At 46.2% G+C, this 15,077-nt stretch overlaps 1 protein-coding gene across 1 annotated transcript in view; it reads left to right on the top strand.

The window, feature by feature from the left end:
• The first annotated feature begins 2,822 nt into the window (after nt 1-2,822).
• Nucleotides 2,823-15,077, top strand: part of LOC142766108 (uncharacterized) — a 46,940-nt gene continuing 34,685 nt past the window's right edge. Inside the window, exon 1 of the mRNA XM_075867951.1 lies at nt 2,823-2,985. Coding sequence (XP_075724066.1) covers nt 2,823-2,985 — 163 coding nt within the window. The remainder of the gene's footprint in view (nt 2,986-15,077) is intronic.

Below are 15,077 nucleotides of genomic sequence, written 5' to 3'. Positions count from 1 at the left end.
AGTGGGATCTTTTCTAGGGATTATCAATATTTGAAAGGTCCGTGCACCTTGCTATCGGGTATCTCCTCGGTGGGGCGTCATGCCCGCGTAACGTGCATTTCATGGCCGCCACCCACTTGCCGATGCCCTTGACATTGAAGTGCGGGCTACAGACCCCGGAGCTTCCTAATTGTTGGTTATCTGACAATTGGCAGCGCAATTAGTACTGTTATAGCGTCAAATGGACGCGCGAGGATTTAAAGTGGCCATTTCAAACAGCTCCTTCCTCTCGTTCTTAGGCTAGACGAAACTACCCACCTTGTTTAGGTTCTGAACCATTTGACCCACTGGCAGCAGCTGTAGCACGAGTCCAACTCGTATTCGTTTGCCGGGCAAAAGCCACAAAGAAGAACAAACTGGAATGCCGTATTTGAAGATGATGACTTCGGTGATGATGATAATGATGACGATGATGATGATGATGCCCATGGTGATAGCAATGATGATGACTACCACTCTCCCAAGCACAGGTTTGATGATTGATATGTGGGGTTTAACGTCCTAAAATAACCATATGATTATGAGAGACGCCGTAGTGGAGGGCTCCGGAAATTTTGACTACCTGGGGTTCTTTCACGTGCGCTCAAACCTGAGCACACGGGCCTACAACATTTACGCCTCCATCGAATCTCCCAAGCACAGGGCTTTTTTGGCACGCTGTGCACGAGGTCTGGGGTATCAGTCTTCGTCAGCGTCACGTAAGGATTGGACGCCCAGTGGGTGTCTTCCAAGACTATGCCTTTGAATTAACCTATTTGCTGCTTCAGCGGAGGTGATAAGTGTCCTAATAGGTGTTCAGTGAGACCTTACGGACATTTTGCCTCTGCAAGCACAACTCTGAGCCTGGGCTATCACGCACACGTTCACGGAGTCCAGAACACTCTTCGTGTGTGATCCACAGCATCTCCTCAGAGCTAAGTGAGGGCAAGGATCTCCAATGCGTAGCAGCTTGGAGCACGTGCCATGATTCGATAAAGGTGTTCCCTTGCCCGGCTGAGCGAAGGGTGTGCCGGGCGTGGGCGGCTGGGGTCATCTCCGCAACGTAATCGAATTAGGGGCGAGAGTGGGAGAGAAGTCTTGTGATGGGGCGGCAAGTAAGAGTATGCGTTCTCAAAGAAGACATAGAATTCGCCGCACGTGCTTTGGGCCTCTTGCCCGTAATGGTTTTGCCGCCGTGTGATTTATTGATCGGGGTGGCTCGCACTTTTGACCACTGCAGCGGTTGCAGTCACTTTATTCCGGGCTATTGCGAATAGTTGTGCGCGCCCTCTGTGTGCCTTGGTGACCTCTGCTCTATTATGAGCTGCGGGGCTTGTGTTTCAAGATTCATTGCTGTTATTTTTGCGCGTGCATTTTCTCATCACGATCAGCGCATCATAAAAAGCAAGATAACAAAAGGGCGCGACGCGAGCACTGTCTAACGAGTGAATGTTTAATAAAAAAACGTGTTATATATATATATATATATATATATATATATATATATATATATATATATATATATATATATATATATATATATATATAAGGGAAAGAAATTTACAATGGGCTTGTTTTGTCGTGTTTTGACATATTATTAATGATATCTAACAGAAAATAATGCGAATGAATGCATAGGGGAAGCTATTAGACCCAAATGTAATGTAAATGTGTAGAAAGAAAAGTGGGTGGAAATATAACTTGCCGTTAGCAGGAACCAAACCTGTGAACTTCGAATAACGTTATTCGAAGGTCGCACGTTCGGTTCCTGCTAACGGCAAGTTATCTTTTCACCTACTTTTAAAACGTGCAAGAGCCAGTGGTCTTGCGCGTTTTTTTTGTTGGAATGGTGCTTTCCGTCTTGTTTATGGGAGGCGGACACGCTTCCCCGCGCTAAGGGGCACTGTAGGCACCGCGTGGTCAAATTGGAACACACGGTACGAACTGAGACATTGAAAACGTGCTCAGCTTACCTTCGCGCGTTATGAGCCCAGGTGTAAAAAGCTGGGTGCACGAATACGTTGACGTCACAAACACGTTTCTCGCATTTGCGGTCGTGCGTGCGGCATGGTCATACCTACTGCGCAGAAAGTAACACGACCGGGATTGTTCGGCTTCAGAATCGAAGGGTTCAACTCCCCTTTGTCTTGGCGAACCTCTATGTGCACCAGAGGCTTATTTGGAATTTATGAAAGCTCACGCGCACCTTGGGCAGGGTTCCTCGAAGTCATCTACTGAGAAACTGCGCACTTATAGTCCGTCTTGGTGGTACAGTGCTTACTGTGATCGGCTGCTGGCCCGAAATTCGCGGGACCGATAGAGGTCATGACAGTCGCATTTAGGTGGAGGCTGAGTGTCCGTGTACTATGCCACTTCAATGCACGCTCCAAAAACGTCGGATAGTCGATATTGCTGGAGCACTCCACTACGGCACCTCTGATATATCGTTGTTTTAGGGTGTAAAACCACAGATATTATTATTACATAATAAAACGTGACCCCACGAAGCTCGATGACGTATCCTGTTCCGCAGTAGTGCCTTTACAATCCACCGTACCCACTACATGCCGCATCTGTCTGGCACTGCTCTAAGCACACAACAACATCGCTTACAAACGATGCCCGATCTAAGTGACGCCAGTCACCCTTTGCGGTGCTTTGTGACACGTCAGCGGTTAGCCGCTGGCATGACCATTTAAGGTGCATATCAGTAATCGCTGCGCCTGCGCGAGATGTGATTGCGACCTTATCGCGGGCCTCTTCACTTTGATAAATGCAATATCGAGCTCCTTCAAGATATCGCCATGCCCCCGCACTCACCGATTCCTTGCTTGAGGGCGCCTCCTAGCCAGTCGTTGATCGGCGCCTTCAGTGTTCGCAGCTTGCCACCGAAACAGCCTCATTCTGCACGGATATCTCGGCAAACCACTTCACGCTCAAGCGGAGCAGCAGGTCTTCGGAGTTGCGGTAAGTAGTGATTAACTAATTACCCTTGGTGCAACCACAATACGGTAGTATCGGTTCATTTTGGTGTCTGTCGCAGAAAAAAACGCATATGATGTATGCATTCCTTAATCGATCATTCATTAAGTGGTCATGAGCACATTGATCAGTAAGGGCGTCTCAGAAAGCAAGTGTCTATGATAAATAGCCCAAGTAATTCACATGGTCCTCCACATTATTAGATATTTAGACCATTATTTACTCAGCAGCACATGGGAGGAGGTTGGAAGGACAACGCGTTGTTTTATTATTGTATCAGCTTTCCTACAAGCCAGCTTTAACTTTCTGGCCCCCAGAAGTCACAAGTGACATGACAGCAGGTTTTTGGACGTTCTGATTGCCACAAAGCTAAGCCCTCGGATATGTTGTTAGCGATCATGTACAATTAAGACGAGGGAAACTGCAGGTCACGGTTATAGTCGGCACAGAACGACCAACTTGGGGTTCGACCGCTAGTATGGTTCAGTAACACTAATGATTGGTCAGGCTGGGCATGATAGATTCACTATTAAAATGGCGCAATGACACAAGATTCAAATGAAGAACGCACAAGCAAAGACACTCATGCCAGTGCCCACCCTCCTGTGTTTTTCATCTTCGTCTCGTGTTCATGCGCTGTGTTTAGTCGTGTAATAGTGCAGTTCACATAAAAGTATAATACAGTCGAACTTTTTTCATATACCCAATGGCTCATGCAATTTTCATGTTGTTTTTTAAGCTCTTTGACATTGCGTCGTCAAACTGCTTCGCAGTTGTGGATCTTATAGCTTGAGGAAGTATCGAAGCAGTGGGCCTAAAGAAAATTTAAAATTCTGCCCACTTTTGTTTAGTTTCTGACGTATCAGGATACTCCAAAGCTCTTGACTTGCACTAAAGAAACTTCATTTAAGCACTTTTAATAGAAAAAGCGTAGACCTTCGTTGCTTTGGACCAGCGTGTTTAATATGCACAAACGGATTTGTTGCGCCTGTAGCGTTGCCCCTATTAGATGGTCGCGAATGATAGGCCATGATACCATTGCTCAGGCTGTTACTTAAATTGCTAGAATGCAAACAAGCACTGCGGATTCGGCGATGTGCATTCATGTCACCCCGTACCGACTTCAAGTACAGTACTCGCGGATTGAAACAGGACACTCTGAGTGTGTGGCCGCCGGCACATGTGCCGCCGCTCTAGGGTGCTTGTGGAACTTGTGGAACCAAGGTGTTGCATTGTGGTGTAGATTCGGGAGGGGGGGGAGAGAAAATAATGACAGAGCAATATTACTCTTTCCACTCTCTAAAGGTTCGACACTTAGTTAACTAAATGTGCACTGCCAGCGTGACACTGCAAGAGTCGCGCACTTTCACATGCCACCCTAATAGACTCGGTGGTGCGCGCCATTTATACCGCGGTGCAAACAGACGACACTCTCGTTCGGCGCCCTTCAATGATGCGACACGCGTGCGGCGCAGATAAGAAACGGAATTCAGCCAAGAAATTGCGACAGACGTTCGTTCGTAGGCATGATAAATAGATATAAAAAAACACAAAAATCTTGTCGTGCTTCTTGTCACGACGAAAAAGAAAAGCCGCAGTCGCTCGCCCGTTTTAGTGCATTGATCGAAACAATGTTTTAGTATTTTGTTGTTTCACCCCGAGCAACCGATACTGCGGCCATTCTGTGGGGAAAACTTTCGTAGAGCTATCAACCATGGAAGAACGAGCCAGTTTCTGCCATTTTTATTTAAAGATATGCCACAGTTTTGCTCCATGGACACTAAAGAACAGCTATTTTGGCTACTTGGTTGAATTTCCCTGCCGCGGTGGTCTAGTGGCTAAGGTACTCGGCTGCTGACCCGCAGGTCGCGGGATCAAATCCCGGCTGCGGCGGCTGCATTTCCGATGGAGGCGGAAATCTTGTAGGCCCGTGTACTCAGATTTGGGTGCACGTTAAGAACCCCAGGTGGTCGAAATTTCCGGAGCCCTCCACTACGGCGTCTCTCATAATCATATGGTGGTTTTGTGACGTTAAACCCCACATATCAATTACTCTTTAAATTGCATGAAATTAAAGATTGCAACGCACGCACCAAAGTGCTAGAGAAAAAGTGCTCATGTTGTCCTCTGTGCGTTCCGTTCACGTTTCTTTCAGCACATTCCTGCTTGCGCTGCGACCCTTGTTTTCATGGACACTAATGCACGATATTGCTGCGATGTTGCATGGAAGGCAGGCTTGCTACTCACCTCCTCCTATATCGTGACAGAAACGGCGAAGTAAACCTTCTGTGCACATGTTTATCGCGTCTACGAACACATGCGAGGAGCAATTTTCTAGTTGAATCCTTCGTCGCACTTGCGCAGAACGAGAGCGTCGTCTTGTGGTGCCGCAACATGATGGGTGCGCGGTGGAAGGCCAGTTCGGTTGACACGCGAAAGCGCGCGACTCTTGCAGCGCACATGCTGGGAATGTGCACATTGTGAAATAAATGTGCGACTCTTTAGTGACCTGAAGGAGTATCCTGCTCCGTAGGTGTTCTCTCTATATACCACAACGTAAGACCTTGGTATCACGAGCACCCACGGGCAGTGGAACATGCACCGGCGACAACACGCTGTGAGTGACCTGTTTCATTACGTGAGTAATGTACATACACTTCATCGCAAAACGTTGTTATGCACTAAATTTGAACGATAGTCGTAACCGATATTGTTTCAGCGTTAAAGATTCCCTAAGCAGTTTCTGCAAATACAAAAAAAAAACAAGTGCGTTATGCCCCATTGCCCTTGAATAACTTCTAAAGGTTGCAGCTCACTCAGAGTGGGACAGTATGAAGAGTTGAATTATTTATTTATTTTTATTGATTTTACTTGGGCATTTCTTTGCAAAAATGCCCACGAAGGCGGCAAAAAAATAAAGAGAGCGTCTCCTAACTAGGTCCACTTTTCGTGAGGCACCTCGGGCAAGTACAGAAAAACAGTACGTAGAAATATTCAAGATTATACATACAAATTACAAAAAAACGATGATCATTACAACAAGAGCAGGATATATCGGTCAAAAATTCAAAGCTGTTCTTTAGCGATACGTACAAAGACGTTATCAGAACTATTAACATATCTTGAAATACATACCATTTGTGTGTATATATAGAAAACAATGATGAAAAACAAAGATTACAACAAAAGTTTCATACATTACCAATCTTCAAAACATGCACCTTATAAATTGGTTTGGATTATTACATTCGTATTTTGCTTCTTAAATTTTGTAATGTTGTTCGTTAATTTTTGGAAAAGCAAGGTTGTTTGAAAAGCAAGCACAGGGAAGCAGGTATGTAAGATCCCTAATAGAAACCCGACGCAGCACTTTCTTCTTTACAATGACCTCCAGTCCGTGTAGCCTGTAAATGCCTGACCACACGTATACCCGTTGCAGCGCGTCAGCGTGGGACTCTGTGACGTGGCGCCACGTTCTCTCCCTATAGAGACGGGGGGAACGTGGCTATAGGCGCAGCCGCACGCCCACTTTCTTCATAGGGGGAGGGCGTGGCGCTGCGTCAAACCTCCACGCCTGGACGCGTTGCAACGGGGTCAGGCCTTAACATTTCTGAAATTCAATACCAACGAGCCCATTAAGCCATCTACTATGAAGCAGCATGCACCACGAGGGAAAGTGTTTGTAGAATTCCGACGAGTTGAAAGTGGTTTTTTTTTATTGAAAAAGCCGTGTTGTTATATTGGGAAAGCAAACCAGAGCAGCACCTTAGCCCCAGTAATAAGTGCCGACTTTTACAGCAATCCGCAATATTGATATCGATCTCATTTGAATATTTGTATGAGAGACTGCTTGATCGCAGTGTAAAAAAAAATTCAAGCTCGAAGTGTGTGCATAAATAGAAATCTCGAAACACAGAAGGAAATGTTTCTGACGCACATAGCACAGGTCGCCAGGAAGGCGAGTGCGCTGATTATAAATATAGGTAAAAATTATGCGTTAAACGCTTGATCTATTGGCTTTCAGTCTGCAAAACGCCAACACGCCTCTATCGGGCGGCACGGACTCGTTGAAGAGAGTCGGGAGAAATTAAATTAGGGGGGCTTTATCTCGGAGGTGTGAAACTGGGGAAACGACTCCACATGCGTGCGCAACACATCGCGTGGCCCGCGTTCTTACCGCGAGGGTGTCGATGCCTCACACTCGTAGCAAACATGCACTAAACCCCGCTGCGACGATCCACGAGGTTTCACGGATAATACGAACCTTCCGCTTATTTAGCCTTTTTGCTTTCTACATTAACGTTGCGCTATGTGGCGAGGTTGTGGCTCATTCTGTTCATCATTATTATACGTGACGCAGCCTTCGACCACTGTCTGCGGGCGCTGAGCCGCTTCTATAGTTTGGTTTTCTTATTTGTGGTCGATCACTTTTCTAAGACCATCTTCCATCTATTCTTCAAACTAAAAGGCGGGAAGCACTGCCTTTGGAGTGGATGTATTGTTTATAGCGAGGTTACTGTACACTACATCTAATGGTGTGCGTATGATGCGCTCATTGTGCGTTTTTTGCGAATCGTGGCAAGCGTGAAATCTAGATGTTAATACGTACAAGCGTAGGTCCTGGCACGCGATGCTTGAAACCGCACTGCCAAAGAGCATGCCATTTCTGTGTACGATTTTCCACCAAACAGCTGTGAGTTTTTTTTTCTTTGGCTGAAAAATTGTTCATACAAGAGGGCCACAAAATGGAGAAACTTGAAGGATGGTTGCACGTTCGCTTTAGATGCTGTCGAAATGTTTATTCGCGTGAGTTCTGCACTATTTCTTCGTGGTTGTCAAACGTGTTGCAAGAAGGCAAGGAAACGTTATTTTTATTCCGGTTCATTTACAAGTACCGTCAAAACGCGCCTTCATTTTCCACATTTAGTTCAACGAAATATAGAAAAAAAAAGACAGCTGTTTCTATGCAGTAATCTCTTCTTTGACCATTTTTATATCAGCACGTACTCGAATCGCATGTTCAGCGCACACACCATCCCAAGTGAAAATATCTGTTCATTTTTTTTCCACATCAATTGTTGCTCTTCACGGATACGGTTTTCTTGTTTACACAATTCTACACGCCACAGTCAATGTTTCATTTCAAGAACTCCTCCCTCCATAAATCTGCAGACACATCTTCGTTCAGCGCTCGGAAACTTGGACCACATGCAGGGAGTAGTTTTATCATTTTCGCTGTGCTCTCCTAAACCATCGTTGGCTCACATCCGTCCACGTCAGTCTTCCTCTTCAGCGTTGCTTTGAGCCGCCAACTGTGTTTCGTTTCTTTGTTAAACTAATGCTTTAATGCCACATTTTGACGAACAGCATCTCACACTTAGCAGGGCCTCATTTTTTTGTGCTTGCGAAAACCAACGCCCACTCTTGGCACCTTGTTATGCCTTCGCAGTGCGAACCTGTTTGTCTTGCACGCCACTTCTCCCCGCCTGTCGTGTCATCATCCAAATGAGTACGCGTAGTGGGTAACCAATTCAGACAGATGCAACAACCTGACATCCAGACAGAGGAATGGACGAATGATAGCTGACGGGTGTGAATGGTCAGGATGAATTCGGAAAGTGGCGAGCAGAAACACCCGACAGCCCCGCCGCGGTGGTCTAGTGGCTAAGGTACTCGGCTACTGACCCGCAGGTCGCGGGATCGAATCCCGGCTGCGGCGGCTGCATTTCCAATGGAGGCGGAAATGTTCTAGGCCCGTGTGCTCAGATTTGGGTGCACATTAAAGAGCCCCTGGTGGTCGAAATTACCGGAGCCCTCCACTACGGCGCCTCTCATATTCATATGGTGGTTTTGGGACGTTAAACCCCACATATCAATCAAATCAATTTCGTTTTAGTTCTCCTATACACGGAAATCACCACCACATAATAGCGATGATATTATCAATGTCCTATATGCAGGAATCGGAACGGGTCGCTGTTTCTTTCCTTCTACGAGTCCGTCCGCTATTCATGCCGTATCTCCAACTCGAACCCGCTCTCGGCCCACACCACGTTGAGACTCGGTGAATTTCAAGAAACGAAACAGCGTAGGTTTCAGCGAAAAAGAAAAATGAATGGCGGGCAATCTGAAAAGCGCGGCGTTGTCCGTAAGCTAGACGATACGACCCGGTGAGTCAGCGTTTGCATTGGCGCCACAGAAGCCGTGCATACATTTGCCCAAACACAACGCAGGCAGATCACGCATCGAGGTTGCGGCGACTATATACCCAGCCACCGTTTTCGACCACGAGCGCGCATCGCTTTCCTTCGTACTACTCGTTCGAGTCTGTATTCTTCGGAGCGTGTAACAACGGCAGCGACCGCTGAAAGATCGTTAACGTCACGCGCAAAAGAGATGCATCGAGATGACCTCGATGTGCGCGACCCAGATCTTCTGCGCAGCTGTCGACCAGTGCGAGACCACCAGGTGGCGTACTCCGTCTCCGATCCTCTGTTTCCGTAGGTATATTCAATTCAATCGTTATCTAATAAACGTGGTGCGCCTGTTATCTCAACGTTGCGCTGTCTACAGCTTATAGCAATGGTGGGCGCACGTAGGTAGCGCCTGAACATTTGTGACACATGGTGGCTCCCACTACACCTCCGCGGTTTGCTCGCGAGGAGGTGTTTATACAGATTTACCGAACTTAGCCATGGCCTAACCGTACTTTAACCGCCAGAGTTTATCTCTTAATTGCTAACTCTAAGAAAAAAAAAATTACTCGGGACTCACCAGGTATATGGCTCGCTTTAAAAATATGCGTGAAATCTCATTAGAAATGAATAGTCTTTTCGTAGTTTTGTGGGAAACTGAGTCTCTTTTAGGATTCGTGCAGCGGGACGTGAGGAATCATTAAAAGCAGTCGCAGGCCTGCTTTTACTTTCTTAGAATTCACCAACTCTTGACAAACAAAAATAGGTGACACTTACGTAATAATATTAGCTATTACTTTCCCGGTGTTTACTTGGTTTGTACCCAAACTACCGGTTATCTGGTGGCACTCGATTCACTCGTTGAGCAACGACTTAAGTATACGATATTTTGAACACGTCCTGTCGAAGGACACTTGCACATGCAATCCATAAAATACTGCTGGCTGAAATTTCGCTGTGACGAACTATTGCTTAGCAACTAGGAACAGGTCATGTAAGCATAAGTAATCACCTTGATGGCCAAGGATAGTTTACGTTACGTGTTAAAGAGGCTCTGTGCTGCCACTCAACGAAAAAGGAAGGAACCACCAAGGCACAAGAAATGAGTACAAAGAGTAGAGGGGCTCCAGAGAGTACCACGCAGCAATGTAAGGCGTGAGGCCTCGGCGTGCAATGACCACTATGACCACGGAGGAGCATACGTCACCACCCATAGCAGACACAGAGAACCCTCGGTGCCTTGGCCTGTCAACTCGAAGACAGCTGGAGGGTGCGGCTTGTGGGGGCGACGGCGTAGAGCGCCCGTCCAAAGAGGCACGATGTACCGGGACTTTCGTTGTACAACTCGCTTCGAACTACCACGTGCTCACTCGAGAATGTGCTCTTGGGGGTTAATTAGACGTGGTTCGCACAACAAGCGAAGCGTGTACAAATGTTTGCGAAAACAGACGTTTTGCTGAACAAGTGCAGTGTTTCACGTTTCAGAATAAAAAAGGCAGTAAAGTGACACGCTGCCTATTTCGAGCTTTAAATTTGCTCACTTTTTTTAGGTAATCATTACGCTCATTATGTAGTTCTACTTGCCTGGCAGTTTTTCTTTATCGGGCAAGCATCAGTTCCAGTTGAATCCGTTTGACAAGCTTGCTTCCTCAAATTAACATAGCCCTGCAATAAGATCACAACAGGGTTACTTGAAGCACGTACAACCAGTAAATCTGTCAACAGCTTCACCTATTCGGTGCGCATGCTCACACTATCGTAAACAAGTGTGACAGCGTTTCACAGGTTGAAAAAAATACTAATTGCTTTCAAAAGAGTACAGTCTCCGTAATTGGTAGCAATCGCAATGAGTCATGGCGCACAAAATACTGAACAAAATGGCTGTCAATGAAAGCCAGATTCAACTGGTAGCAGACAGCCTTACGGACACTATAGTGCCCGAATCATTCCTGTTTCCAATTCGCCTGTTCCCACTTTGCTTGTTTCCAATTTGTCTGTTCACGGTTGGCCTGTTCCCCATCCCCAGTCTTCCTGTTCAGTTTCACTGTTCCCAATCACGCACGAAGTTCCCCGCAGATCCCAGTCTTGTACACCCCTGCTATTGCGCCGGAATGATCGCCTACAGGTGGTTCAGCTTAAAAGCACTTCACAGAGATCACTCTAAGACAACTCGGGAAGCCCGTCGAATTGAATATTTGCTCGCCAAAGAGAGGCGAATCTATAAGCCGCGAAGTCGGCCCGTTTTAAGGAGGAGGGTGCCACTCGTAGAGTCTCAGCGGGGCAGCTCTCGGTTGGCGCCAAAAATCAAGAACGCTACCTGGGCTTGGTCGGAACACACCGCGAACAGCCGACTCGGTCAGCCGTCCAGGGTCACTTGGTGCGGCCGGCAGGTCACGAGTTCTAGGAGCGGCACGAGAGCCGTTGCACCGCGCCCCCATGCACTGAGTCGTCCATTGCTTCCGCCCGCAGTTCTCCGTAATTGACGCGAGCCGGTGGCCTTGGGGGCTTCTTTTATCGGCTATGCTATACTTTTCGCCTGGCTCTCGATGCACTTCTGACGAAACTGTTTGAACGTTTTCTCGAGGTGCTAAGTTATCGCGGATGTTCAGGCGAGTCGTAAGGGCACAGAAATACGAGGCAGTACGGGCGTGGCATTCTCCTTGCTTGAGTTCGGAATGCATGTATTTGTTTTATAGCTTCACTTTATTAGTATTTCAGGCGCCAGCTTTTACAGCCTCATTTTGTGCATGTGAACGCTGTACGATGCTAGTTTTCGGTGACAATGCCTATTTGTCTTTCTTATTCGGCTGTTTGAAGAATTTGACCAGCATCCTTATGTTAAAACAAGCGTTAACAAGATACAGTTAATTGAGAAGGAATATGAGAATTTCACGTGCTAGTTGATAATCTTAGGCAATTAAATAAGAGATAAGAAAGCATGTTGTTTTTAATATTTTTTGTGTGTGTGCGTGACGAGTGCCCGTAAATGAGTAATTTCAAATATGAGCGAGAACCAAGAAGTGCACCAAAAACGAACAGGCAGATCGTTGCCCGTAAAACATTACTATACCTGCCGCTTATTTCGTGGTAAAGCGTATTGTTGCATAGCCTAGAAACGTGGTTGTTTGGGCTAGTTGGTATGACATGACGATTGTTATAGCGCGAGAGAAGAACGATGACGAAAAGACAAGAGAAGACGCCTTCTCTTGTCCCTTCGTCGTCGTTCTGCTCTCGAGCTGTAGCAATCGTCGCGTAGCCGTTACAGTTATAAATTAACGCAGGTAACCGTTTTATCAATGGAAAATCTGTTCTACTTCCACGGTGACTTGGCTGGCAATGTTATCGACGTCTTTAGTGTCGAGTCTGACTGCGTCGCGATCAGTGTAACCTCAATATCTAAAAAGGTTCACTTTCACTTTCGAAACTTCGGCACCCTGGTGGTGATAGCACTTCGCAAGTGTCGCCATGTGAACTGGGCACTCGTTTGTCAAAGCGGGTCGTCGTTTTCTGTAGTCTTAGGAATCGTCTGAAGAACTCGCGCGAAGAGGATGAAGGAGAACACGTTGAGAAGGCGGCGTGCCTTTGACGATGTTCATCATCATCATCATCATCATCATCATCATCATCATCATCATCATCAGCCTGTCTACGTCCACTGCAGGACAAAGGCCTCTCCCATGTTCCGCCAATTAACCCGGTCCTGTACTTGCTGTTGCCAATTTATACCCGCAAACTTCTTAATCTCGTCTACCCACCTAACCTTCTGTCTCCCCCTACCCCGCTTCCCTTCTCTGGGAATCCAGTTGGTGACCCTTAATGACCAGCGGTTATCCTGTCTACGTGCTACATGCCCGGCCCATGTCCATTTCCTCTTCTTTATTGCAGCTATGATGTCCTTAACTCCCGTTTGTCCCCTAATCCACTCTGCTCTCTTCTTGTCTCTTAAGGTTACACCAACCATTTTTCTTTCCATTGCTCGCTGCGTCGTCCTCAATTTAAGTTGAACCCTCTTTGTGAGTCTCCAGGTTTCTGCTCCGTAGCTAAGTACCGGCAAGATACAGCTGTTATATACCTTCCTCTTGAGGGACAGTGGCAATCTACTTGTCATAATTTGAGAGTGCCTGCCGAATGTGCTCCACCCCATTCTTATTCTTCTAGTTACTTCAATCTCGTGGTTAGGCTCTACGGTTATTACCTGCCCTAAGTAGACATAGTCTTTTACAACTTCAAGTGCACTATTACCTATCGCAAAGCGCTGCTCCTTTCCGAGGTTGTTGTACATTACTTTCGTTTTCTGCAGATTAATTTTAAGACCCACCTTTCTGCTCTCCTTGTCTAACTCCGTAATCATGAGTTGCAATTCGTCCCCTGAGTTACTCAGCAATGCAATGTCATCGGCGAAGCGCAGGTTACTGAGGTACTCTCCATTAACTCTTATCCCTAACTGTTCCCATTCTAGGCTTCTGAAAACGTCCTGTAAGCACGCAGTGAATAGCATTGGGGAGATTGTGTCCCCGTGCCTTACACCCTTCTTTATTGGTATTCTGTTGCTTTTTTTATGAAGCACTATGGTAGCAGTTGATCCCCTGTAGATTTCTTCCAGAATGTTTATATATATTTCATCTACGCCCTGATTCCGCAGTGTCTGCATGACGGCTGATATTTCTACTGAATCAAACGCCTTCTCGTAATCTGTGAAGGCTATGTATAGTGGTTGGTTATACTCTGAGCATTTCTCTATTACCTGATTGATAGTATGAATGTGGTCAATTGTTGAGTAGCCTGTTCTAAATCCTGCTTGTTCCTTTGGTTGATTGAATTCTAATGTTTTCTTTACTCTGCTAGCAATTACCTTTGTAAATAGCTTGTATACTACAGAGAGCAAGCTGATCGGCCTGTAATTCTTCAAGTCCTTGTAATCTCCTTTCTTATGTATTAAGATGATGTTAGCGTTCTTCCAAGACTCTGGTACTTTTCCCGTCAGGAGACACCTCGTAAATAGAGTGGCTAGGTTTTCTAACACAATCTGTCCTCCATCTTTCAGCAGATCTGATGTTACTTGATCCTCACCAGCAGCTTTGCCTCTGTGCATGCTCTCCAAAGCTTTTCTGACTTCTTCTATCATTACCGGTGGGGTGTCGTCTGGGTTACTGCTAGTTCTTATAGTATTAAGGTCGTGGTTGTCTCGGCTACTGTACAGATCTCTGTAAAACTCCTCCGCTATTTTAACTATCCTATCCATATTGAAAGTTAATTTGCCTTCTTTGTCCCTTAGTGCATACATCCGCCTTTTTGCCTATCCCAAGTTTCCTCTTCACTGCTTTGACGCTTCCTCCGTTTTTCAGAGCGTGCTCAATTTTCTCCATGTTATACCTTCTTACATCGCATACTTTACGTCTATTAATCAGCTTCGAAAGCTCTGCCAGTTCTATTTTGTCTGTTGTACTTGACACTTTCATGATTTGACGCTTCTTAATTAGGTTCTTCGTTTCCTGGGAAAGCTTGCCGGTGTCCTGTCTAGCTACCCTGCCTCCAACTTCCACTGCACACTCCGTGATGATACTCGTCAGATTATCATTCATTGTATCTACGCTAAGGTTGGTTTTCTCGCTAAGAGCAGAGTACCTGTTCTGCAGTGACACTCTGAATTCCTGTACTTTCCCTCTCAGTGCTAGCTCATTGATTTGCTTCTTGCGTATCAGTTTCTGTCGTTCCTTCTTCAAGTCTAGGCGGATTCGAGCCCATACCATTCTATGGTCACTGCATCTTACCTTGCCAACCACTTCCACATCCTGCACGACTCCTGGATGTGCAGTCATTATAAAGTCCATTTCGTTCTTATTTACGCCATTAGGGCTCTTCCATGTCCACTTGCGGTTTTCT

Source organism: Rhipicephalus microplus, chromosome 6 (assembly GCF_043290135.1).
Source record: "Rhipicephalus microplus isolate Deutch F79 chromosome 6, USDA_Rmic, whole genome shotgun sequence".
Classification (NCBI taxonomy): domain Eukaryota; kingdom Metazoa; phylum Arthropoda; class Arachnida; order Ixodida; family Ixodidae; genus Rhipicephalus; species Rhipicephalus microplus.
Note: the sequence above shows the minus strand (reverse complement) of the source record. Positions and strands in the feature narration are given on the sequence as shown.